General features: G+C 35.6%; 1 protein-coding gene across 1 annotated transcript; it reads right to left on the minus strand.

Annotated features, from left to right (window-relative positions):
- Positions 1-3,131: 3,131 nt before the first annotated feature.
- On the minus strand, positions 3,132-26,884 carry MYCT1 (MYC target 1). The gene is made up of 2 exons (XM_025383131.1): positions 26,687-26,884; positions 3,132-6,003 (listed from the first exon to the last, which is right to left on the minus strand). The coding sequence occupies exons 1-2, from the start codon at positions 26,880-26,882 to the stop codon at positions 5,492-5,494; spliced, it is 708 nt and encodes a 235-aa protein (XP_025238916.1). The 5' UTR covers positions 26,883-26,884; the 3' UTR covers positions 3,132-5,491.
- Positions 26,885-27,085: the final 201 nt, after the last annotated feature.

A 27,085-nucleotide genomic window follows, 5' to 3' on the forward strand; every position in this document is an offset into this window, starting at 1 on the left:
GCCACCACATATGCTAGAGCACTTTCATGACCGTTCTCTATTTTACTTACACCACAATGAAGATCTCATTAAATCTATTCTTCCAGCATGGCTTCAGCTCTCGGAACCACTCTCAAGCTATAGCTACAATATTCTAAGCTTTTCTGTGGTTACAGACACAAAGTCTATACCACAAGGATGAGAGATGATCAGCATTTTACCACAACAAAGCATGGACGACTTGCTTTTCGAATCAGATTAGGCTCACACTTTGTGTCTCCCCATGTCATCTCAGCACAGGGACAGAGCTACAGTGTGTGAGGCCCTGGACAGGGCCTTATCTTGTATTTTAAAAATTGGTTAAAAATGTTTTACAAAATTCACGGGCACAAATGAGGTATAGTGATCTTTCCATAATTTTTTTTTTTTTTTTTTTGAGATGGAGTCTCACTCTGTCGCCCAGGCTGGAGTGCAGTGGTGTGATCTTGGCTCACTGCAACCTCTGTCTCCCAGGTTCAAGCGATTCTCCTGCCTCAGCCTCCTGAGTAGCTGGAATTACAGGCTCCCACCACCACACCTGGCTAATTTTAATTTTAGTAGAGTCGGGGTTTCACCATCTTGGCCAGGCTGGTCTCAAACTCTTGACCTCGTGATCCACCCGCCTTGCCCTCCCAAAGTGCTGGGATTACAGGAGTGAGCCACCGTACCCAGCCTCCATAAATATTTTAAGTGAGTTGAGAAGAAGTACTTAGACAGTTATTATCTACAGATTCTTCATTCTGAGTTAAAGTCACCCCAGATCAGCATGTCAGTACCATTCTGGCTGTCCACTATCATGTGATTCTGTGAAAGAAATACGCTCCCATCAGCAGCAGTGACCTGATTGCCAGGCTGTCCTCCTGAAACTGGGGTTCAACCATGGAGACCCCATAGATAAAAGTCCTGCAGAGCTCCTGAGACATCTGGTTGACCTGACATGCTAGATACAGGGTCAAAGATCACCTGAAAGGGACAGAAAAAAACAAAAATGGACTAGCATCCACGCAGGTCTTGGTCTAGGTTCATGTGCCCTGTCCAGATGGCATTGCCAGCCCTGGCCAGTTCTACACACTGAACTGTGATTTAGAAAACTTCAAAGAAGGTATTCTGAAGTGTGGGGCCCCATGAGACATGGGTCCCGCTTGCCTGGGTGAGGGTAGAACTATCCCAGTGTCTAGACTATACGGTCTATTTCTCATCAGCCATTTTTAAAAAAATTTTTTTATTATTATTATTTTTTTATACGGAGTTTTGCTCTTCTTGCCCAGGCTGGAATTTAATCGCACAATCTCAGCTCACTGTAACCTGTAACCTCTGCCTTCCAGAAATTGCACAATCTCAGCTCACTGTAACCTGTAAACTCTGCCTTCCAGGTTCAACCGATTCTCCTACCTCAGGGTCCTGAGTAGCTGGGATTACAGGCATGCGCCACCACGCCTGGCTAATTTTGTATTTTTAGTAGAGACAGGGTTTCTCCATGTTGGTCAGGCTGCTCTCAAACTCCCGACCTCAAGTGATCTGCCTGCCTCAGCCTCCTGAAGTGCTGGGATTACAGGTGTGAGCCACTGCGCCCGGCCATCACTCATTCTTTGAATTGGTATTGGGATGAATTTATTTCAAGTTGTAACGTCATAAAAAGATATGAGTAATCTTAAGTAATGGAAGTTTATTCAAAAGATACTGCAGCCATTTTACTCCAGGTCTTTATTATTTTAGTCTCTCCTTTCCCTTCGAGGTCTCTCAGTGGCAGTTCTCCCATTCTCTCCCTTCATCCCCACCCTCTCACGCAAAGCAGGGCAGATCTAGTTCGGTCGGTTACTCACATCTGATACGGAATGCTCTGATCCAGTCCCACAGGGCCAGCATAGCAGGCTTGGTCTCCATACAAGTTCATCGCCACTTTTCTCAGAGAAAACCCTGTACCTGGCACGTGCCAGGAAACTTCATGGTCTGTCCAGTGCAAGACTCCTGATACATTTCATCCAACTGTCTTCCAAAAGGGCAATGCCAGTTTACCTTGCCACCAGAAATATGTGGGAGCATGCCCTTCTTAGTACATTTGCCAGCAGTGAGGAGATTCATTATTTCATAAATAATTAGTTAATACAGGCCGGGCTCGGTGGCTCACACCTGTAATCTCAGCACTTTGGGAAGCTGAGGTGGGCGGATCTCTTGAAGCCAGGAGTTTAAGTCCAGCCTGGCCAACTTGGCAAAACACCGTCTCTATTCAAATAATAATAATAATAATAATAATAAGCTAATGTGATAGACGAAACTACTAGAGTGTTGTTTAAATGTACATGGGCACTTTCTTAGTAGTAACATGCAGTATAAACTTGTTAATCAATTAATTTTTCTCTTTGGTGAATTGCTTATTTTGGTTCATTACTAATTTATCTATTTACAGCTGAGTATTTTCCACATCTATTTATGTGTGCTAATCATAACTTCAAGCTATTGGCCATTTTTGCCATATTTATATGAACTTAACTTCTTTCTTCTTTTTTCTGTTCTTGCTTGTTTTTAGACTTGGATACATTTATCTTTTAATGAACAGAATTTTAAATTTTTTTAAATAATCAAAACGGCTAATATTTTTCTTTGTAATTTATTTCATCCCTTTGGCTCTTAAAAAGTGCCCCTTTTCTATTTCATAGATTTGCTAAACATTTATTTCAAATTTCCTCTATTTTTAAGATAGCCATTATTTAAAATGCTTATTCTCTAAAAACATTAATTAAATAATTCTGTAATTATATATTTAGCTAATGAGATAAGAATCTAAGTTCATGTTTTAAATAAATAATTTACCTAATTCTTCCATCTGCATTAATTTTAAAAATCTTGTAAAATTTATTTGTGACATTAACCTTTCTCCATTATACATTTGTGTATGAAAAAGGATTTGTGTCTCAGTCCATTCATTTACAAATAGTCTAGATGAGGTTTAAATACTAAAGTAAAAAGGAGACTTTTCTTATTCAAAACTTTTAATAAGCTCAAATTCTGCAGCATAATTTTTCTTCTAATGTGTTTTCCTGATTTAATCTGAATTTTATAATTTCTTGACTCCTTGCTTTTTAGAACAGTCTTGGCTTTATTTCATAAATGAATTTTGAATAAAACTTGACATCAATTTATTTTTATTTCATAATCCACAAAACATTTCAAATTAAAGAAATACAACATTAAAAGTCTCCAGTTTTTGCTTTAATTTCACATTTCATACACTCACAATATTTAGGAAATAGTCATTTTGACTGTCTTATAACTGGGATAAGGGTGCAGCAACAATTCTGCCAGATGGTTAAATGCCCCAGAGGATTTCTGGTCTTCTCTTCCTAATTTGGAAGATATAAAGCAGTTTTTACTCACAACATAAATTCTTGATAAAAATCATATTCCGTTGATTTTTCATGTTAGACATTAAGGATGACATGTAAGTAAAAAAAAAAAAAAAAAAAGTAGCCTTGATACCAAGTTAATATTCTCTTGAAATCTTACTTGGCTGCTAAATTTCTTTGTTGAAAACCAACTTATAACAAATTGGTTATCCTGTTAGTCTTTTTCCCTTTTTCTTTTCTTTCTTCCGTTTTCTTCCTGTTCCCTCTTTCCCTCACTCTTTCTTTCTGGCATGTTTAATTAGAGAACATTTTCTATAAGCATTATTGAGAATAATTGTCCTTGAGGAATGATGGGTAATGTAAGTGAAATGAAAATAATAAAGAAAATGCTACATGGAATCTCTTATTCTTGAACCATGTTCAGACACTATTAGCTGTGACCACTGCAATAGGAAATGAAAAAGAGAGCACTTTTTCACTGAAAATCCCAGTGTTCAAAGAAACAAAGAAACGGCCACATAAACTAAATATTCACAATACTGGAAATGAACCACAGGCTTTTTGAGTAATACTCCAGTTAACTCATGTCCTTAAATGAGAAGGGCAGCCACAGACATCTGCCCACTGGAGCTCTCTGGTGCCCACATTTAGGGATGCATCCTTCCTTACAAGGGCAGCCACCTGTGGAAGTGGGTTCTTAAATAACTGTGTGCACCAAAGACCATCTGGCATGGCTTAATCACTGTACAAAGACTCTGCAGAGAAGTTGGAATTGAGACTCGTAGAGAAGCAAACAAGGGATGATGCCTGATGATTAAGAGTCAATCCAGGAAGGAGAATTCTTCATGGGTAACATCTATTTCAATAACAAACTCTCTCCGCAGTGACTCATACTTATTTGTCTGTGAAGTTACAAAAGAAGATCCCCAGAGAAAGTGCTTTCCAAGTTGCTAGATGTAAGTTTAAGAAATAAAATTTTTCCCTTAAGAAAAATGTGAGCTTGGTTTTAAACTTGAGGCTTGTTTTTAGGCCAAATGAATTGGGTTTTTTCCTGTTGCTTTTCTAACAACGTAATGACAACGGTGAAGAAAAGGTAAATCATCATGTTAGTAAATCCAAGGATTTTGCCTCAAGAAATTAGATAACTATTCTTGGGAAAAACACATAAAGAGTTTGTCCAGAAAAAATTAGTGTCAAAAATGAAACATCCAATGACACCAAAAGAGTTCAGTTTCCTGTGCTTGAGTCCCACACTTTTCATAATGAGTAAAATCAAGGAAATTTAGAATGTCCTATGTTCTGTCATTTCATGCCCACATATTCCATTAAAAATCCAAGACTGGCCAGACATGGTGGCTCATGCCTGTAATTCCAGCAATGTGGGAGGCCGAGGCAGGAGGATCATTTGAGTTTAAGAGTTTGAGACCAGCCTGGGCAACATAGTGAGACTTCATCTTTACTAAAATTCAAGCAAATTTAGCTGGGCATGGTAGTGCACCCCTGTAGTCCCAGCTACTTGGGCACTAAGATGGGAGGATTACTTGAGCCGGGGAGATAGGGGCTGCAGTGAGTCCTGATCATGCCACAGCAAATCCAGCCTGAGCGACAGACCAAGACCCCGTCTCAAAAGAAAAAAAAAAAAAGAAATCCAAGATTGTAAAATGTCAATATAATTCACTTCTCATTCTAAAGAAAGTAATATCCGAATTCCTTAGAAGATTTCTCTTTAAAGTGACACTGATTTTTTTTTCTCTTTCTAGTCACATTGGAAGTAAATGAGGATTGTAATCCACAAATATCTAAAGTTTTAATTTTAATTAAAATATATATAATGCATCTCAGTGGATTCTTACATTAGAATCACTATTTTTAATAAGCCTCACATTGAATACAAAATACATAAATATAAAACCCTTGGGAGAAAATATTACATTTTTTGAAACAAAAGGGAAAACATGTGCTCCAAGAAAATACGTTTTACATTGTAATGTCCAACTTGCATAACCATGCTTCAACTTGGAACTCGTTAGTTATTTGGGCCATGCCCTCAAAATTCTGTTTAGCCTATTTACGATTTCCTTTCAATAAAAGACAAGACAAGAAAGAAACAAAAACCAAAAGCACCCTACTCAGGAATCTGGGAACGCCTTGATGATGGACTCATAGGCAGGTGGGGGCGGTGTTGAAAGGCCCACTCGAAGACTGTTACTGGACCAGTAATCAGGACGGCTCAGACTGTGGGAAGTGCTGATGGTGGGAGAGATACTGGAAGAAGGGAGAGTCACCAGCTGACTCTCAGTTTCCACAGGAAGTGGTGGACATTGCAGAAAGGGATGGAAAGTAGAAGCTCTGAAACTTGATTTTCTTGGAAAGGAATTTGCTTGTTCCAGGGAAGCTTGTCGCTGGAAAGTGAGACTGGCCAGGCTGAGGTTGCTGCGACGTTCACAACCACTGTGGCGGTAAAATCCAGTTCTGTTGAGGCCATGGGAGTAAGAAGACCTAGATCTCCTGCTTGAACTCCACTGTGAGATGGGAGCACTGGCTCTTCTTCTTCGAGACAGACAAATGAACACAGCCCAAATAAATCCTCCAAGTACCAGCCCGATTGCCATGGATACGGTGAAGGACATGATAAGGTCCTCTGAAACAAAGAAAGTAAATTACTAAATCCATTTTTAAATAGGTTTTCAACCAAAAACAAGGGTCAGCATATATGCTGTAATTCATAGAATACTGATTAATTTAAACATACTTTGAATCAGGAAAATAGAAGACGGTGTTAGGTGGATATGAACAAATGAAAGCTGATAATGCTTCCATTTATTCAAGCAGAAAGATACAAAATAACACTTTCAGCTGTGGCATTCCAGGTCACTTAAGCTGTTTTATCATCTTTAAGAAGTAAAAGATAAAAGTAGTCTTACTTGATGTCATTAATTTATGGCATTTAGCTCATACATTTTTTATAGAGTTGCAAATGTAGCCCAAAGTTGATTTCCTTTTGAGTTATGGTAGTAACTAATGTGCTGGATTGATAAAGAATTTTGTCAACACTTTAACGTTGCCTTTTCCTCTGTCTGCTTTCATCAATCACATTGATTTCTGCCACCTGCAGTCTTCGTGATGCCTCACTTCCTTTGCTCTGTCTGAGATAGGAAGTGCTGGAATAGAACCATCTGGCCAGCTGACTGATTTATGTCATATTTCCTGAACTCCCAGACACTCACCTATATCTCTGACTCTTTGATGACTTGACCTGTGCAGACTACTGGGCTCTTTCTTGTTTCCCAGGTTCCAGCTCATGCTTCTATTATGCCCTTGGGATGATGAAATTCCTGTAGCCCGAACCTCCATAGAGTCTCTGCTACACACCAGTATTCTCTAATTCGTAGAACTTGTAATTTGTTCAGATTTCCCTTTCTAGGGAGAAAAATGCCTTTTCCTAATGGAAATGCTACCTTATTGTCTCTTGTAAACTAAATACACATTCTCAAATGAAAATGGGTAACTGAGTCTCCTCTTGCCACACCACTTTGTATAGAAAAACTCTGGATATTAGAAGACTCCTCCAGCCTGGTCCCCCACATTTCCCCACCATGATGTAATCCACAAGTCATGTTGGTTTCTCACTGTACCAAAGCCTGTCATTCTCTCTAAAACTCTGTGATTTTCCACATATTTTTCCTTATATCTGAATTCAATTTTTTAATCTTCTGTCTGGAAAACCCATTCTTCAAGCTCTACTTCAAGTATCACATCTTCAATAAAGACTCTGACATTTCCTAGACAAAAATGAATTGCTGCTAAGTGGAAAGGTAAGCTATCATATCTAATTGCTTATCTAGGTATTCTGTATTGAGAGAGCCATAGCCTGACCTGAAAATTAGCTGATGGGTGTTGTGAGACTGGGGAAGAGGGGGAGAAAATAGCCACAGAAGTTTTGCTGTTCTTTCCATCAAGAGATAGTCTATTTCTCTACCCCTTGAATCTGGCGGGCTTCATGACTGGCTTTGATGAGTAGGATGCAATGGAATTGAAGCTATACAAGTTCAAGCCTAAGCTACAAGAAGCTCAGCTTCCACCGTTCCTGCTCTTGGGACCCCTGCCATTGTCAGCATATAAATAAGGCCAGACTAGCCTGCCAGATGATGAGAGACACATGGCCCAGAAACCCCTACAGCCCTAGCCAAGAGCCTGCTAACCTGGACATATGAATGGCATCATCCTATATAATTCAAATGCTAGTCAAATCACCAAATGATTGTGACACATGAGCAAAGACCAGCAGAAAATCCACCAAGCTGACTTCATCTCAAATTACCAATCCACAGGATTGTGAGCTAAGCAAATTATTATTATTTTAAGCTACTATGTTTGGGGGTGGATAGTTATATGGCAAAAGTTCTCTGATACAGGGTTCCAAACTCAGCTCTGTTCGTAATATGTTTTGTGATTTTTAGGGAATTTGTTTAGACCCACTGATTTCATTATATATGTGTGTGTGTGTATATATATATACTCACATATATACATATACACATATATATGAAGGAGTTAGATTTTATGATTGCCAAGGTTCTTTTTAGCATATTGTTGTAATCTGTGATAATATATAGACTACCTAGAATGCAGAAATAACAAAACAAACTAACGTTAATAACTACAAAGGAATAATCACTGCTGTCTAATTTTAGGATATAGTTCAGTGTCCTTACAATGTATATTGTCACATTTATCTCCTGTGGAAAAGCTATATTTATTGTGTCCTACTTTCACAGTTATCTGTACAAATAGTTATATCGACATTCTCTAAAACAACGGCTTTAGGCAAAGGGCCCAGGCACATTTTTTAGTGTGTTATATCACTTAATCCTCAAACATCCCAATAAAGGAAATGCTAGTGTTATTCCCATTTAATAGTTGTGGCTACTGAGAGGTAAGTAGCAAGCCCATAGTCCCACATCTGGTGAAGGTCAAGTGAGGATGTGAGACCAAAGCGTCTTAATTAATAGCTAAATTGTTTATTTATTTTCTAAGTGTAAGGTAAGAAAATATTAATCTAAAATGAAAATAAGCAATACAAAGTTGATAAAAATTTGTCGATTCAATACCAGAGTATCTTGTAACCTGTTATGAACAGAAAAACTTGAGAGAATGGTGGTTAAATAATATTGTGTGTTCTACAGATATATTTCCATGAATCAATAGCCTTTAGTGGAGACTTTTAAATATCAACAAGTTTAGCTGTGGACGCACAAAAATGGAGTTTCAGCTAAAACAAAATCAAAAATGTGTTGGACATAAATTCCTCATTTTATAGATATTGAAACGGAAGCTAAGGTTTATGTGGTAGAACTAACACTTGATTTACTGTAATAACTGATTGACAAGTATCACTGGTTAGGGAACTATTAGTTACACTCATGTGTGATATAAATGAGAAGACAAATACTCAAATGTACAAAGTATATGTCCTTGCTATTGTGTGTAAATGTACGTAACCACTACTAGAGTCTGACTATCTCAGTATATAAGCAGGCATAATAGATAAAATTTAGAAAGAGATATTTCCTTGATTTCAGCAAAATGAAGTTAAAACCAGAATCTGAAAGGAGAAAATATATTCAGTTAGTCAACGAAAGCATTTAAAGTTTACAAGAGTCCTTATACATGGTCTCTGTGTATGCCCTTTGAGATTCTCATCTTCTAACAAATCAGATATTCCAAATATAAATGTTATTTATAGTGGAATAATAGCAAACTTTAGATTCAAGAAAAAAATAGAAACTATTTAAATCAATGAAATCAATGAAAAATAATTTCTTGTCTATTATTGTGATTGAGGCCAGGCGCAGTGGCTTATGCCTGTAATCCCAGCACTTTGGGAGGCCGAGGTGAGAGGATCGCTTGAGCCCAGACCAGCCTGGGCGACATAATGGGATCTGTCTCTACAAAAAGTAAAAATAAATTAATTAAATAAAATACAGCGATTGAGCAAAACAGCAATTAGCAAAAATACAGCGATTAGCAAAAACAACAAAAATAGATGGAGTAAGAAATAAATTTAAATTTCAGATGACTGTTTTATTACCAAAATATATTATTGTTCTGATGTAAGAAAACTAAGATAATATCCAAACTCTAATGGACAAGTTATTATAGAATATATTGAACCATCGCAATATTCTTAAATGACAAGTTTCAGTTTGGAGAGTAAAAAGATTATTTTTGTGGCACTAAAACTGTAACAATATTTCCCTAAAAGGAATTTGACAACAAACCTATTTAAAATGATCATTCTCTGTGGCTTGGTAATACTTTGATTTGATACTGTAAACCTATTGTCTATGCCCAAAATTTGGGGAAATGACTTAAAATATCATCAAATACTGTGTTATATAGATATCCAAAAAGGATTAAAAAATGAATTTAAAATGTACATGAGAATCATAAGAATAACATATACACACAATAATAGGCTATTTAAATTTTGAATGAATATAAAGTAGGATAAGATGGAGGTGCAACAGAAATCATAAAAATTACAAAAAAATTTCTTTTGATATGGATTTGTTTAATTTTTGCTCAGTAGAGTTCACGTATCATGAAAATAACTTTTTAATCCACAAAGTCAGTAAAATACACACATTAGAAATTGTATTAGTCTGTTTTCATGCTGCTGATAAAGACATACCTGAGACTGGGCAATTTACAAAAGAAAGTGGTTCAATTGGACTTACATTTCCACATGGCTGGGGAGGCCTCACAATCACGGTGGAAGGCAAGCAGGAGCAAGCCACACCTTGCGGGGATGGCAGCAGACAGAGAGAGCTTGTGCAGGAAAACTCCCCCTTATAATAACCATCAGATCTTGTGAGACTGACTTACTATCACGAGAACAGCACAAGAAATTCCTGCCCCAATGATTCAATTACCTCCCACCGGGTCCCTCCCACAACATGTGGGAATTCAAAATGAGATTTGGGTGGGGACAGAGCCAAACCGTATCAGAAATCATTGCATTAATTCTTATACCTTGCAGAATATTAAAACACATACAAATAATACTGCTGACAGAAGAATTTCTAAGACTTCCTGAGATATGTGGTAAAATGCTTATCTAACTTCTTAAGCTCCCTTAAGTCCAAACAGCAAAGGCAAATGTAGAAATGAAGAAAGGCAATGAGAAAGAGATGCTGAGTCAAACAACAGCAGTGGTCTTTCATACACTTTTTTTTTCATTTAATTATAGTTAATGATTTTTCTGACCTGTCAACACTAGAATTTAGAAACTGTGTGATGAAAGCAGCATCTACTGGTGATACAGCTTTAAATTTTCATATATGTAATTCCATTCTGGCAGACTTTTAACAATGTATTTTGGGAGCCTTTTTTAAAACCTGGTGTAGAAGAAAATATAACTGAAAAAAAAAAGACATTGGCACAGATATTGCTTTTTAAAAAATGATTTGCCTTCTTACTTCTCAACAATCTTAGGAGAAGAAAAATGAGCCATAATCTTTCTTCTTATAATTGCAATATAATGCAACTTACAAGACCAAATGGTTACTTTTAAAAATGTAACTTTCCTTTTGAAAGCAGAAGGAAAAAACTCTAACATTGGTAAGGTATGCCATATAAATTAAATATATGTCATCCTAATTTGTAATATGTACCTACAAAACTAGCAAGTAGATGGCACATAATAAGCCCTCAATGAACACCAGCTCTTACTGCTAATAGTTGTGTAATTTACTCAAGTCATTTGACCCTTCTTGGCCTGATAATAACAGCCACGTTCGTGTCTTTCAGTTTTAATATTGTAATATTGAGTATGATTTTTAGTAAATATAATCAATACTTCAAATGCCTTCCACTGGTATTAAAATTTAGTAGAGGTCACCATCTAGTGGCTTGAGTTGAATCATTCCAACTCTGAAAGTGATTTGATCAGTGACAGCAGAATCAAACATTGTTTAAAACATTCAGAAACCCTTTGCAGTTGTAAGAATGGTAAGTTCAACGTTCACCAAAGCAGGCCATGAAGTCCTTCTTATCGTAGAGTGTACAGGAGAATGGTTCAGGAAATAGAATGACTTTTGACAAAAAGGATTTTTAGAGACAGTAATATTTAGAGCCTAGAAATTTGATTGATTATAATAATGTAAACAGCCAAGGAGTATTTTCCATTGTATCTCATCTGCCAGAACATCTTATTGGGTCTGTTTTCACAAACAAACAAACAAAAAATCCAGAATTCAACTTCTCACTACCCAGTCTGTGACTTCACTGATCCAAGTGGCCACATTCCCACATCTGTGACATGGACTATGGTCTTCCTGCTTCTGTCCTTGCCATATCCTCACACCCCAAAAATATGCTCAATACAGTAGTCAGAGAACATTTTAAAATGTAAGTCAAATCATATCACTCTTCTGTTCTAAATCCTCCACTTTTCCCAGAGGAAAAACAAATGCCTAAGAATGTCCTAAAAGTCCCTACTTGACAGGCTCCCAATTATCTGAGCCCATCTCCTCTACTTTTCCTCTGGGTCACTCGCTCTGTCTGCACTTCCCTCCTCACTATTCCCTAAGTAAATCAGATGGGCTGGCTCCTGACTTAGGGCCCATCACTGGTTGTAATCTACTCCTAAAATTATTTCCTCAGCTATCTGTATGGTTAATTTCAGGTCTGTTGCTCGTATGTAACTTTCTCATTGAGGCCTACCCTGGCTGCTCTACCTAAAATGACACCCTGTTCCACCTCTGAAGCCTAAATGGAACTCTTGTTTTTCTTTTTTCCTTTCTGGTTAATGGAAACTAAATTCATTAATTTATACTCTTTAAGAAAATGTGAATGAGATGCATAAGCATTATGAGCTGGAAATGTCATTATATTTGAAAGATAGGAGGATAACATACATCTGGAATGCTTTAAAAAGCTTCATGGAAAAAATAAATTGTAGATGCCTTTTTGTGAATGGTAGTGGTCAAATAAACAAAAGCCTTGGAGACTTGCAAGTAGTTTTGATCAAAAGCATAAAGCACAAGCCATATTCTGAATATAATTAGTTAACAGTATTGCTAGAGGAGAGGGCAAATTCAAAAGGATCAAGGTAGCACACCGCTTTCTGTATATGATAGACTAACACGTATCAAGCCACTGAGAGCAAGCATACAATGGAGAATAAAATATTTTCTTAAATTTGTTTGAAGCCATCAGAGACTTATCCAAACCATTAAATCGAAGGAGCAAATTCCAGGAGAAAAGAAAATCTCTCTCCACAATAATCTGTAAAGAGAAACAAAAATATCTGAGTAGAATGCTGTGCACTATCAGTAAGCTTAGAAAACATAAGTTGGTGTTCAGGGGCTGCCAAGGAAATTGGACCCTAGGAAACATCCCAGACTCTGGAATCAGGTGCCCTAGGATCTACTCCCTAAGATTAATGGTAAACAGGTAAAAGACCAGACCTCACAAAGATAAAAATATAGATCAATCCCAAGTTGGACTGAGGTGATCTTTCCCTAACTAACTGTCAGAAGGCAAGTTTTACATATAAATAAAATAGAAAGTTATATATTTAAATAAATTTATATTTACCTAGTAATAAATTACAAGTCATCCTAAGAGGCAAGACAAAGTAAACAAAAACTAAGAGAACAAATACAAAATTGAAAAATATCTGTAAGTTATGAAGATATTTGAATTATCAGACAAAATATTAAAATAACTGTTGATTAATGTGTTTAAAAAATTAACAAGTTAAAAATTTTCAGCAGAGATTGAGGATCTTGTAGATAATAAAATATCTAATGAAAATTATAAAATATTTTAACTGAATTCTGATAAAATTGTGAAATATCAAAACATGTGAGATGTGCCTAAAGCCACATTCATAAGAAAATTTATAGCTTTATAGGTATATATTTTAAAATAAGAAAGCCTAAAAAAATCAGTTATTTTGGTTTCCACATTAAGAAGCTAACAAAGGATCACTAGCTGACACATAAGTAAAGTAGCATACAGTAAATAAGAGAAAGCAGAACTTAATGAAACAGGCAAAAAAAAAAAGAAAGAAAAAATAGAGGAGATTATCAAAGACAGATATGAAAAAATCTAACAAAAATTAATAAAATACTAATTGGAATGACAAGGATGGAAAGAGGAGAGAAAGAGAAACAGGGGAAAAGAGCGGGCAGGAGCAAGAGAAAGAGACCGAGAGAAGAAGAGAAAATCACCAATATCAAGAGTAAGAAACATTAGAACAGATTATACAGGCAATAAAAACATCAAGCTAGGATTCCAAATCAGCTTTTATGAACTGACCCTTTCAAGTAATAATGACTATAAACACTGAAAACAATACAAAACAAAAATTCTACCTAAGGGCCTTAAGAATGACCAAATGCTTGCAGCTACTAGAGAGGAATTGACACCTGGAAGAAAAGAACACCAAGTATTAGTCAAGCTCCAGTTTTCAAACCTTTTAACCTGAGGGCAACTTCCAATCTGGGACAGGTAGTGATCATTGAAAACCTGCACTGTTTCTGATCTTAAGAAACAAAGGACAGAGATTATGGAAATAAGAGCTGCTAAGAATGTGAGAAGGAAATCCTGGAGAAGAGAAAGCCAGAGAGGAGAATCCCCAAATTTTACTTATAAACATTTCACATATCTTTGGTTGACTCCTGAATCACACATATACGGGACATATTCCAAACAGCACTAGAGAAAAATAAAATAAAATAAAGTAATATTTAAGCTGCTGCCCAAGGGACAGGCTTTACAGGTTTCTGTAGTTGTAGTTCCACAGAGTTATTTGCCTGTGAAAATAAACTAGGGGGAAAAGCATACATCACAACACTCTTCAGAGTAATACAGCAGAATCCATTCAAAATGTTCAAGATACAATATGAAATTACTTGGCACATGAAGAAACAGGAAAATGTGACCCATTCTTAAGAGAAAAAAAAGTCAACAAAAACAAACTTTAAGATGACCCAGATATAATTAGCAGACAAAAATTTTTAAGCAACTCATATGTCCATGTTCAATGATTTCAAGTAAAACACTCACAATGAATAAAATGATAGGAAATTTCAGCAAAGAGATGGAAACTATAAGAAATAACAAAATGGATATTCTAAAACTAAAAAAAATTGAGAACTGAAAAAAATTTATATGATGAGCTTAACAGTGAAATTAAAGTGAGAGAGAAAAGAATCAGCCAACTTAAAGGTATATTAATAGAACTTATCCAGTTTGAAAAATGGAGAAAAATACTGGGGGGAAAAAGCAAGCCTCTAGGACTTATAGAACCGTATAAAAATATTTAACAGATGTGCAATTATAATCCCCAAAATAGAGGAAAGGGTGAGTGGAGCTAAAAAAATTTTGAATAAATGAGGCTGAAATTTTTCAAAATTAGTGAAACAAATTAATCTACAAATCAAGAGTCTCAGTAACATCAAGCAGAATATATATAAAAACTATGCACATCATAGTAAAACAGCTGAAGATCAAAGGTTAACAAAACAAACTTGAACACAGCCAAATTACAAATAATAATAATAGCACTACATTCATAAAAGACAATTATTTGAATAACTACTTGCTTTTAATAAAACACAATGATATTTTAAGGCGATTTTAATAAAAGCTGTCAACTCAGAATTTTATATCCAGCAAAAGTATCCCTTAAGTATAATAGTGAAATAAATACTCTTTCAGGTGAAACAGAATTCAAACTAATCACCAGCACACCTACACTAAAACATGTGCTGAAGAAAATCCTTAGTCTGGGGAAACTGAAAACTGGGATCTTTAAGAAGAAATTGAGACCATCAGAAATAGTATGAGTAAATATAGAAGATTCTTTCCCTCAATTTCTTTAAAATTCATTTTTCTAGTTAGAGCAAAAATTAAAATATTTTCATATGAAATATATAGTTTATATAGATTTAATATGTAATAATCATAAAGAATTGGGACAGGATATAAATAAATCTATTAGCTTGATTGATTGATTTAGTTTTTAAGAGATTTTAGAGGCAGGGACTTACTCTGTCACCCAGGCTGGTATCAAAGTTTTTTGCTCAAATGACCCTCCCAACTTAGTCTCCAAGTAACTGAGACTACAGGCACATACCAATGCACCCAGCTATTAGATTGTTTTTTATATTGAAAATCTTATGTATTCTAAAATACAACTACAAATTATATTAAGCAAGATTGCAGAATTTAAGATTTATATATAAAAATATGTTTATATACTAGCAGCAAACTACTGGAAAGTGTAATTACACCATTACAATAGCATCATTAGCATAACATACCTAGGAATCTTTTTTCACAAAATGTATGTAATATATCTGCACCACAAATATTGAAATACTACTGAAAGAAATTAAAGGATTAAAAAGTGGAGAGATATACTATATTTGCGAATTACAAGCCTCAATATTATTAAGATGCCAACTGCCCTTACATATAAATAAATTTATATAAATAAATCAACTAAAATTCTGATAAACAGGCTTTTTGTATTATTTTACAAATGACACTAAGTTATATATGATGACAATACAAAGGAACAATAAAAACAAAGCTGGAAGCATCACACCACTTGATTTTAAAATATACTACAAAGCTATAATAGTCAAAACAGCATGGTACTGGCATTTACATAGACATTTAGATTAATGAAACATAATAGGGAGGAAGCCCAGTAATAAATCCATCCATTTGTGACAATTGATATTTGACAACAATATCAAAAATGCTCAAAGGGGAAATTATTGCCTCTTCAATAAAAGGTAATGGGAAAACTGTATATCCACATGCAGAAAAATAAAATTGAACCCTTATCTCATACATATAGAAAAATCAACTCAAAATGGGTTAAAGATACAAACCTAAGACCAGAAACCCAGAAAACTACTAGAGGACAACATAGGGAAAAAGCTTTATATTGATCTGGGCAATTATATTTTTGCATATGACAGCACAGGGAAAAAAGCAAAAACAGACAAGTAGAATTGTGTCAAACTACAAAGATTCTGCACAGTAAAGGAAACAACAGAGAGAAGAGACGCCGACAGAATGAGAGAAAATATTTGCAAACCATATATCTGATAAGAAGCTAATATCTAAAGTACATAAGAAGCTCACACAACACAAAAGCAAGAAAACAAATAATCTGTTTTAAAAATGAGCAAAGGACCTGAATAGACATCTCTCAAAAGAAGCCCCACAAATGACCAACAGTTAGATGAAAAAATGCTCAACATAACTACTCATCAGGGAAATGCAAATCAAAGCCACAATGGAATATCACCTCACATGTGCCAAAATGCCTATTATCAAAAAGACAAAAAATAATGAGTGTTGGTGAGGATATGGAGAAAAGCAAACTGTACACTGTTGATGAAAATGTAAATTGATGCAGTCATTGTGGAAAATAGTATGAAGGTTCCTCAAAAATTAAAAATAGAACTACCATAGAATTCAGTAATCCCTCCAGGTGTACATTAAAAGGAAATGAGATCAGAATCTCTAAGAGATATCTACACTTCCATGTTCATTGCAGCATTGTCACAATAACCAAAATACATAATCGATCTAAGTGTCCATCATCAGATGAATGGATAAAGAAAATATAGTGACATAGATATGCATATGTGCGCGCGCACACACACACACACACATATATGGTTTCTATAATGGAATGTTATATTTCAGATGCTCTTAGACTTAGGATGAGGTTGTATTTAGATAAATCCATCGTACATTGAAAATACCGTAAGTTGAAAATGCATTTAATACCCCTAACTTACCAAATTTCATAGCTTGGCTTAACCTTCCTTAAATATGCACAGAATACTTGAAATAGCCTAAAATTAGGCAAAATCATCAAACAAAATCCAGCTTTATAATAATAAAAGGTAAAATTTTTAACTTTAAACAAATTTTTATTACATAAAAGTTGTCACGTAATTGGATATTTCTCTACTTTGTACACGCTTGTTCTCACTCTCCACAGAAAGGCTGCTTAACTTCTCATCTGGTGGTGGCAAGCACCAAAATCCTTATTTTAACAGAATAGTAGTAAAAATACCTCAGTGATTTAAGTTGAAAGCAGTACATTGGTACATGGGTCTTATACCCAGCATCAGGAATATACAAATGTCTTTTTATTCGAAAATACAAAATAAATTATCTGTAATCATGAACAATGACGGCAGTAAACCATTATATATTTTGTCAACTAAACCAGTAACTGATGGTTACAGTGATTTCTTAAACATCAGTCAGCCCTTCCTTCATTTTCTCCAACTGACTTCTCTGAAGTTACTGGTGAGGAACACTGCCATGGGCTTCCTGTCATAGTTCATTAATAAAGGTAAAGCACTATCCTAGGAGTTAGAACATGCTACCTCTCATACCACCTCCCACTGCATCCATTGCACCCATTCCAGGGTCCTTCTCTTCTTTAGGAATTTCTGTGACTACAACTTCTACTGTAGTTAACAGAGAGAGCACACCAGCAGCATCCGATAAAGCAGCTCTCACAACCTTTGTTGGGTCAATACTTGCTTTTTCCACCATATTCACAAAATCTCTGACTATAGCATCGTAACTAACTTCTGAGGAACTTTGCATAATGTTCGCAACTATCAAAGATCTTTCAACACTTGCATTCTTAGCAATGGTCATTGCTGGAATTTTGAGTGTTCTTTCAATAATTTCTATACCAATTTTTTTATCTTAATTAGCTGGAGTCAATGAGTCCAAGGCTGGAATGCCCCAAAGCAGGGGAAATTTTTATAATAATAATAAAAAATAAAAATAATAAACATTAAAGATCAAAATTCAAAATTCAAATTACAATTTCTACTGAATGCGTGTCACTTTCATATCATCATAAAGTCAAAAAATTGTAAGTTGGGTCAGGCGCAGTGGCTCAAGCCTGTAATCCCAGCACTTTGGGAGGCCGAGACGGGCGGATCACGAGGTCAGGAGATCCAGACCATCCTGGCTAACACGGTGAAACCCCATCTCTACAAAAAAATACAAAAAACTAGCCGGGCGAGGTGGTGGGCGTCTGTAGTCCCAGCTACTCGGGAGGCTGAGGCAGGAGAATGGCGTAAACCCGGGAGGCGGAGCTTGCGGTGAGCTGAGATCCGGCCACTGCACTCCAGCCTGGGCGACAGCACAAGACTCCGTCTCAAAAAAAAAAAAAAAAAAAAAAAATTGTAAGTTGAACTATCATAAGTCAGGGACCGTCTGTATATAATAAGGGAATGTTATTATTCAGCATTTTAAAAAACCTGGAGGACATTATGCTAAGTGAAATAAACCAGGCACAGAAGGACAAATACAGCTAGCCTCCAGCTTACCATGGTTGGATTTGGGATTTTTTGACTACGATGGTGCAAAAGCCATATGCGTTCAGTAGAAACTGTACTTCCAGTACCCATATGACCATTTTGTTTTTCATTTTCAGTAGTGTTCAACGAACTACATGAGTTATTCAATACTTTTTAATAAAATAGGTTTGGTGTTAGATGATTTTGCTCAACTGTAGGCTAATGTAAGTATTTTGAGCACATTTGAGTTAGGCTATGCTAAGCTATGATGTTCAGAATATCAGTTTAACCTGATATTCTCAACTGACAATGAGTTTGTCTGGATATAACCCCATCATAAGTGGACGGGCATCTGTACTGCATGATTGCACTTATTTGTGGAATGCAGAAAAGATGAAGTTATAAAAGCAGAGAAGAGAACTATGATTGCCAGTGATTTGGGGGTGAGGAAAAAAGGGAGATGCTGAGCCAAAAATGCAAAGTTTCAGTTGTGCAGGAGTTTGGAGCCCTAACAGAAAACATAGTGTCTGTAGTTACGAAATTCTTTCTTATACTTGAAATTGGCCAAAAAAGTAAATCTTAGATGTTCTCACCACCACAATAAAGCTAACTACCTGAGGTGATGGTTGTATTAATTAGCTTGATTGTGGTAATCATTTTACAATATATATGTATATCAAAATATCATGTTGTACACCTTAAATATATTGTTTTTATTTGCCAATTATACCTCAATAAAGCCTGGGAGTGAGAAAATACAAAAGGTCCAGAAAAGCCAAAGTAATCTTGAAAGAGAAAAACAGTTAATAATGTATTGTATAGTTTTATTTATTTATTTATTTATTTTTTGAGATGGGGTCTCGCTCTGTCGCCCAGGCTGGAGTGCAGTGGCCGGATCTCAGCTCACTGCAAGCTCGGCCTCCCGGGTTTACGCCATTCTCCTGCCTCAGCCTCCCGAGTAGCTGGGACTACAGGCGCCCGCCACCTCGCCGGGCTAGTTTTTTGTATTTTTAGTAGAGACGGGGTTTCACCGTGTTAGCCAGGATGGTCTGGATCTCCTGACCTCGTGATCCGCCCGTCTCAGCCTCCCAAAGTGCTGGGATTACAGGCTTGAGCCACCGCGCCCGGCCCTTGTATTGTATAGTTTTAAATAGCTAGAAGATATTTTGAATGTTCTAGCACAAGGAAATAATAAATGTTTGCAGTGAAGGAAGAACTGATTATCCTATACTTGTTTTGATGTTTCACTCTGTACCCCATAAGTATGTACAACTATTATGTGATAAAAATTGTTTAAAAAAAAAAAAAGAGAACAAAGTTGGAAGATTTATGTAACTTCAAGACTTACTATAAAAGTCAACAAATGAAAATGAAACAGAATGGAGATCTCAGCAATAGGCTTACACTTATATGACCATTTGATTTTCAACAAAGGTGCCAAAGGACTTGAATAGAGAAAGTCTTGGCTGGACACAGTGGCTCAGGCCTGTAACCCCAGCACTTTGGGAGGCCAAGGTGGGCAGATCACTTGAGCCCAGGAGTTTGAGACCAGTCTGGGCAACATGGCAAAGCCTTGTCTCTACAAATACAAAAAGACAAAAATTAGCCTGTTGAGGTGGCATACACCTGTAGTCCCAGCTATGTGGGAGGCTGAGATGGGAGGATCACTTGAGCCCAGGAAGTTGAACCTGCAGACAGAGTGAGACCCTGTCTCAAAAATAAAATAAGATAAAATAAAATAATAAAATAAAATAAAATACAGAAAAAATATTTTCAAGAAATTGTGCAGAAAAAGCTGGATATCAATATGAAAACAATCCCTCAATTTCTACACTATATGCAAATATTTAATTTGAAGTGGACAATTATGGATCCTAAATATGAAAGCTAAAATTTTAAAGTCTTAAAGCCTTTAGACTGGGAGGGGGCATTTGGAAACTTTTTGGGCTAGTGATTACGTATCTTGATTGGGCTTTGGGTTACTCAAGCGTGTGTGTCAAAATTCAACAAATGTTCTGTTATGATTTGTACACTTCATTTTTATTCACCTTATATGTTTTATTGTATGTAAATTTGACTTTAAAAGGAAAAGAGTTATAAAATATAATTGAATTCCTGTTAATGATATGCATACTAAACTAATTGGGGGAACCGTATTGATGTCTTCAGTTTACTTTGAAATATATTGACTAATAAAATGAAAGAGAAAATGAGTTTTATAAAAATGTTACAGATAGAATTCAGATGGTAAGGTATATGGGTGTTCACTGTAGAATTCTTCTAATGTTTATGTATGTTTGAACATTTTCATAATAAAAGGTTGAAAAACTAATGAGAATGGCATAAACAACATTTAAGCAATATATTTTGAAATTTAATTCAAATAGTCAAATTCCTGGAAAATACAAACTCCTTTAACTAACAGAATTCGAAAATCTAAGTAATCCCAGTAATCCCAATGAGATCACTTAGACACAGGAAGGGGAACATCACACACCGGGTCCTGTTGGGGGGAGGGGGGGGGAGGGACAGCATTAGGAGATATGCCTAATGTAAATGACGAGTTAATGGGTGCAGCACACCAACATGGCTCATGTATACATATGTAACAAACCTGCACTTTGTGCACATGTACCCTAGAACTTAAAGTATAATAAATAAATAAATAAAAATTAAAATTTAAAAAAAAAGAAAATCTGAGTAGTTCACCATTGTTAAATAAATGGAATGTGCCATTTAAAACCCTCCAACTGAAAATACTACATATGGTTACAATAGTGAATTTTCCCAAGCACTTAAACAATAAACAATGCCATCTTATACAAACTTTTCCAAGTAACAGAAAAGTAGGGAACATGTCCCAATCTGTTTTACAAGGCTTGCATAACACTGATACCTGACAAAGCTGTCAGAGAAAGGACAATTACAGGCCACTTTCTCTCATGAATTTAGATGCAGAAGTTTGAGGTCAGGGATGTATTAAAAAGTCCAGTCTCATGGGCTCCATCTCACATCTATTGAATCATAATCTCTGAGCATGGAGTCCAGTGAGAGATGAGTTTTCATAATTCTAAGTAATTCTGATACAGTTTAAAGACAAGCATTTGTAAACGTTTTTCAAACTTTCTAGGTAACTGAGATAAGGGAACTAATGAATAGACTATTAATATGCAACATAGACGTTTCTTTTTAAAATACAAATTGAAAAAATGAATTTGTGAAATAGTATTTGTTTCCAAATTTGGGGGAGATATAGTGGAAATTCTTGGGACATATGCCCAGCCCATAAACCTGTTCCCCTCTCAACTTCTTTGGGAACATCCTATGCCCATCTGCTGGGGTGCCCCTAAGAGCCGTATTTTTCTACAGGCCAAAGAACAGTATTTTCCACTAGTAGCCAGGGATCCCTGCTCTTGACAGCTCTTGATCCCTAACAAATCAGTTCACAACCCTGCATCTCATCAATTACTTTAGAGAGTATTAAGTCTGTTAGCAAGGATGCACAGAAGAAAGAAAAGTCAATGCTTCACATTTAAATTACTAAATAATTTTTAAAACATATAGAATAAATAATAGCTTGAAAGTCAACATTTTTACTGCAATAGTTGGATATTTTGAAATAGAAAAGAGCGCTTTGAGTTGTTTTGTTTGGTTCAGTTTCTAAATGCTAAGAGCCTAAAGGACTTAAGAACATAACTTTTGATCATAAACAGTATAGGAAAGAATAAACCATGGCCTATGAGTCCATTTCCATGCATCTAAAGAGGAGGAGCTTTGGAGAAGCAAAGAGAAGAGCTGTATAGAATATGACCTGTAAGGGTTTTGGAGAAGTGAAGCATCACTCTCCATCCCTCCCTGTGATGAGCTACAGATTGATTAGGGAATCCCAGAGAAACTGGTACTCATTTTCAGCTTCCTGGGGAAGACGGCAAGCCGCTCTGAGAACCCCTGGGTGTCTAAAGGGCAGATAAGGAAGTGAGGTAGGGAGTGGGGGACATGGTGTTACTGCATCCAGGCCAAGGGCACCTGATGTAGCCCAACCTCCTAAGGAAGGCTCCTGCAGTTCTAGGGTTATGGGACAAAATTGAAAATTGTTCTGTGCCATTGAGACAGATGGAGAAGTACCTGAATAAGGGCCCGTAGACCAGAGGGATATACAGAAAGGAAAAGCCATGCTGTTAGCTAACATTACACAGATCATGTGAGCCAGATTTTATAGCAGGAGATTTCAGCAGTGAAAATCAGAGAAAGGGTAATGTCTCAAAAGCTGATGAGAAATACATGTCAGTAGATGTCAGCAGAGGCCAGAACTTGATCAAGCACCAAAGGTCCCCTCTCTCCAATACACAGAATATAACCCCTCCACCCATCCACACCCCCTCTCCAACCTTAAAGAAAATTCCCAGAGGGAGGAATATGGAGAGATTATAAATCACTGGATTGCAAGTGATCAGGTTAAATTAAATCAAACTTTTACGCTGACATTCAAAATCTTGCAGAAATCTGCCTCCAACCTGCCTTACCAACTATGTCCCTGAAACAACCACACACAGACTCTCTAGTCAAGCTGTTCTTTCCTCCACAAACTTGCCTGGGTGTTTTTACTTCTCCATATTTGCTGATGACATTTTTCCTGAGCTCCCCAAACCTCTTGAAATGCCTTATTGACGTCACTGACTCCTAACACATTGCCTAATACGGTCAGCGAATGCTTCTGAGTGAACTAATGAACTGAATGAGAATGAGATGACGAGGGAAAGAAATGAATGACTAGAATGTCCTTCTTAGAATTATCTCCCTGTCTGAAATTTATCTTTCTAGGAACAGATAGCACCTCATTTTTTTTTTTTTCTGAGAGAGAGTTAGGGCTGATTTCTACCACGTATTGTGCTAACTCATATTATCAACCATTGCTATTTTATCATGTGTCATCTTGTGTTATTCCACAACTATATAGGTTTGTATGTGCATATGTATAGATGCATAATCACCTCCAACAGCGTAATCCTTTTGAGGCAAACGTTGTACTTTTGGTGAGAACTGAATTAAGTGAATAAATGCAAACTCCTGCAACCGTATCTTCCCCCAATGTTTCATAATGCTAGCCATAAGGAAAAAAATGCAAAGTAAGACAGTGAAACAACCAAAACTACATCTTCTACAGGACTCTCAAGTACTAAGAGAATAACCGAGTTCAGTATTTGTCTCCTATTGCCTTAGAGGAGGACACGGCAAATTTTAACGGGCCATGTTTCCTGCAGCTTTTATGGGAATGTTTATAGAGAAAGGAAGTGCATTAAAGAAAGCAAAAATAGAGAGTGGAAGGTGATAGTCTGCATCTGTGTTGTCACTTTCAGGCCAACTTTGTTGCCAACCCTTGCACTTAAATGCTTGCACACCTTTAGGAAGTTTTAGTGGGTGATAGCTATGAAAATGCAAGATATTGTTTTTGGTAATAACCCGATATTACTATCCCATCATTTAGCGCTCATTAAAGTAAACCAGAAAAGTCATATCGAGAAAACAACTTTTTATGTAGCTAAAAGTGCTACGTCTGAGTGATTTATATGGTTCAATGTACAAGTTTTCCTTTTCTAAGCTATTTTTCTTTATTTTCCAAATTCAATGTCCCAAGCAGATGACTGATTTGGAAAGCAATAGCAATGCATTTCACCGCATTGTACAAGATTCTCAAAATAATATTTTTGAGGAGTCAGTGGTCAAAATAGACATCAATTTGGATACAAAAAAGCAATGGAAATTTAAAAGATTGACGTTTCTATTTCAGGAAATGTACATATTTTATGTGTTTATACTTTTGTTCACATTTTATACTTCATATTTTTACCCCAGAAACAATAGTACAATCTTTTATGTATTTTCCTAAAATCATCAAACATTATATCTGCTCTCCATATTTCCATTCGCTTTGCTAATGTTTATCAATGTAACACTCCCCTTTCTGGTTTTCATTATTTTCATTACAGTCACATAACAAGAGAAAGGAAAAACTAGTATTTGTCTTTGAAATAATAGGTTTTAATTCCCTCTTAAACACAGATTTCTATATTAAAAATATCTAAATTTTTAGAATCAATAGGTGGACTCCAACTAAACATTCTCTTATTAATATCCAGTTTATTGTAATGATTATTAACCATGTTTTAGTCAGTGAATAATGATTTGTTGTTTTAAATCAACCTGAAATTTAATTTTGAATGGCTTGAAAAAAATAGATTGACTTCTACATATTAATTTTTGCCAAAAAAAAGCTACTTTACTTTTGAATAATTTATACAGATAACATTTTTATAATGATGAATTTGATTTAGACAGACTATAGGTCTTTTTCAGTGTGTATTTAGCACTTATCTTCTCTAGAAGTGAGGACAGCAAATAATATTTTAACAAGCATATAATCAGACATCCACAATTCAAAGACTTCTGTCTAGTGCTAGCTACCTAAAATAACCTATTACCAAAGCCTTTCTTTACAACGTACTAGAATAATCTATTTTCTTCTTAATTTTGTTACATAAATTTATTAGGAGCTCACCAATATCCTTCGTTTTCAGGCTTCCAGCAAACATAAATGTAGGTGAGAAAAAAAGAATGAGTTAGTTCTTTTTTTTTCTTATGCTGAATTTTTAGTATCTTTTAAAACCAATAAATATTTGTCCCCACATTTTTCATCTAAGAAAGTACATAGGTTAAAGGACTGGAGTGAATTCTTTTCATGCAGATTTCTGTGATGGTAGACATACAGATTGCTGGGAAAAGTCGCCACTACTGCCCACTGTCTATGTGAAAGTTCCCAAAACCCCGCCTTGAATCACAGCAGAAAGTCTGAATCGTTCACTGAGAGGATTAAAAACTTGTTCTGGGCATATAAACAGATCTGTTCATATATACTATTTTCTTCATTAAGGTGTTTTTCTGAATTTAATTTAAATTGCCTCCTTTAATATAAAAATGTCCCTGAACCCAAGAGTACAGTCAACTTCCCATGTGAGCCCTTCTTCTTTGTACCTCTAAGCCTGGAGCAACTGAGTTTTGACCTCAGTACAGTCCCACTGTCAACATCAGGGAACACTGGACTGTTAGCTGTGGCTGGACTCAGACAAAAATACTCCAAAAAATACTTCTGTATTGTTCTTTTCTCCCACCCCCGTAATAGGCTTCCATTGAATGTTACACGTGATGTTATTTCCACTTAATCTTTTCTACTAAAGTTTTCTCAAATTTCATATTTTTCCATATTTTATTTGTTATACTCTAAAGTCATTCATTTATTTTACCTGTGTTATCGCACTTTAAATTCACTCATTTAAGTACAGATGTAATTAGGATTCACTTTGGAAATTAAAGCATATAACATTCACAACATAGGTGAAAATAGTCTCTACGGAAAATCTTGATTTCATAAAATAAAATATATAATCTACAACCTTCAAACAAATGAAAGTTAATTTTTCCCACACAATCTATATGCCATATTCTAAGCAGGAATTACCTCCACCTTATGTTTTTTATTTTTATCCTCATTATTTCCTAATTTTATTTTGTAACACCAGCCAAAATCTGTACTTAACACCCAGATTCTTCTTGAATATCTTCATAGAACACTATAAAGACATATAAATACATTTCTATATATTTCTCTATAGAAAATATATATATTTCTATATATTTCTATAGAGACATACATTTCTATATATTTCTATAGAGAAATACATTTCTATATATAAATATATTTTTATATATTTCTATATATAAATATATTTCTGCTAATAAACGTATGAAATAAATTTCTGTTAATAAACATATGAAAACTTTAAATAATCACTTTATAGTAAACAAAATGTCTCAGAGATGTTCAACGTTTTAATAAATCACGCGGTGCATTTCTCACATCCTAATTTTAAATTTTAAACAGTAAAAGAAATACCTTACCCCAAAAGTTTCCTGGCCATGGACTCCCTAAACTTGTTGTGTTATTAGCCATAATATCCACAAGAAATAGAAGAAAGAGAAGAAAAAGAGAAAGAAAAATCAGTATGTCGAAAAAAAGCAGTTCGATTCTATGTCTTTGTAGTACAGCAAGAGAAAAATAATTTTTACACAACCCCTCATATACTTGTGTTGGCATAAAAGGAAATAAGTGTATCATGTTTCCTGCTTTTATACTCAAATTAGCAACTGTTTTTCTTATCTTGGAATTCCACATGGTTCCTGAGACACAAAACAATGTCCTTTTCATCATTTCCTCAGCTAAGTTCCTAAGTTCTCTCCTCTCAGCCACCTCCAAAACTGCTTTTAGGATAACAGGGGTGTGTGTGTGTGTGTGTGTGT

Source organism: Theropithecus gelada, chromosome 4 (assembly GCF_003255815.1).
Source record: "Theropithecus gelada isolate Dixy chromosome 4, Tgel_1.0, whole genome shotgun sequence".
NCBI lineage: Eukaryota > Metazoa > Chordata > Mammalia > Primates > Cercopithecidae > Theropithecus > Theropithecus gelada.

Coding starts and splice junctions, on each gene's coding strand:
- MYCT1 (XM_025383131.1), bottom strand. CDS start 26,882: ATGCCAACACAAGTATATGAGGGGTTGTGTAAAAATTATTTTTCTCTT. Junction 6,004..26,686: donor ATGGCCAGGAAACTTTTGGG/GTAAGGTATTTC, acceptor TCTTTGTTTCAG/AGGACCTTATCATGTCCTTC.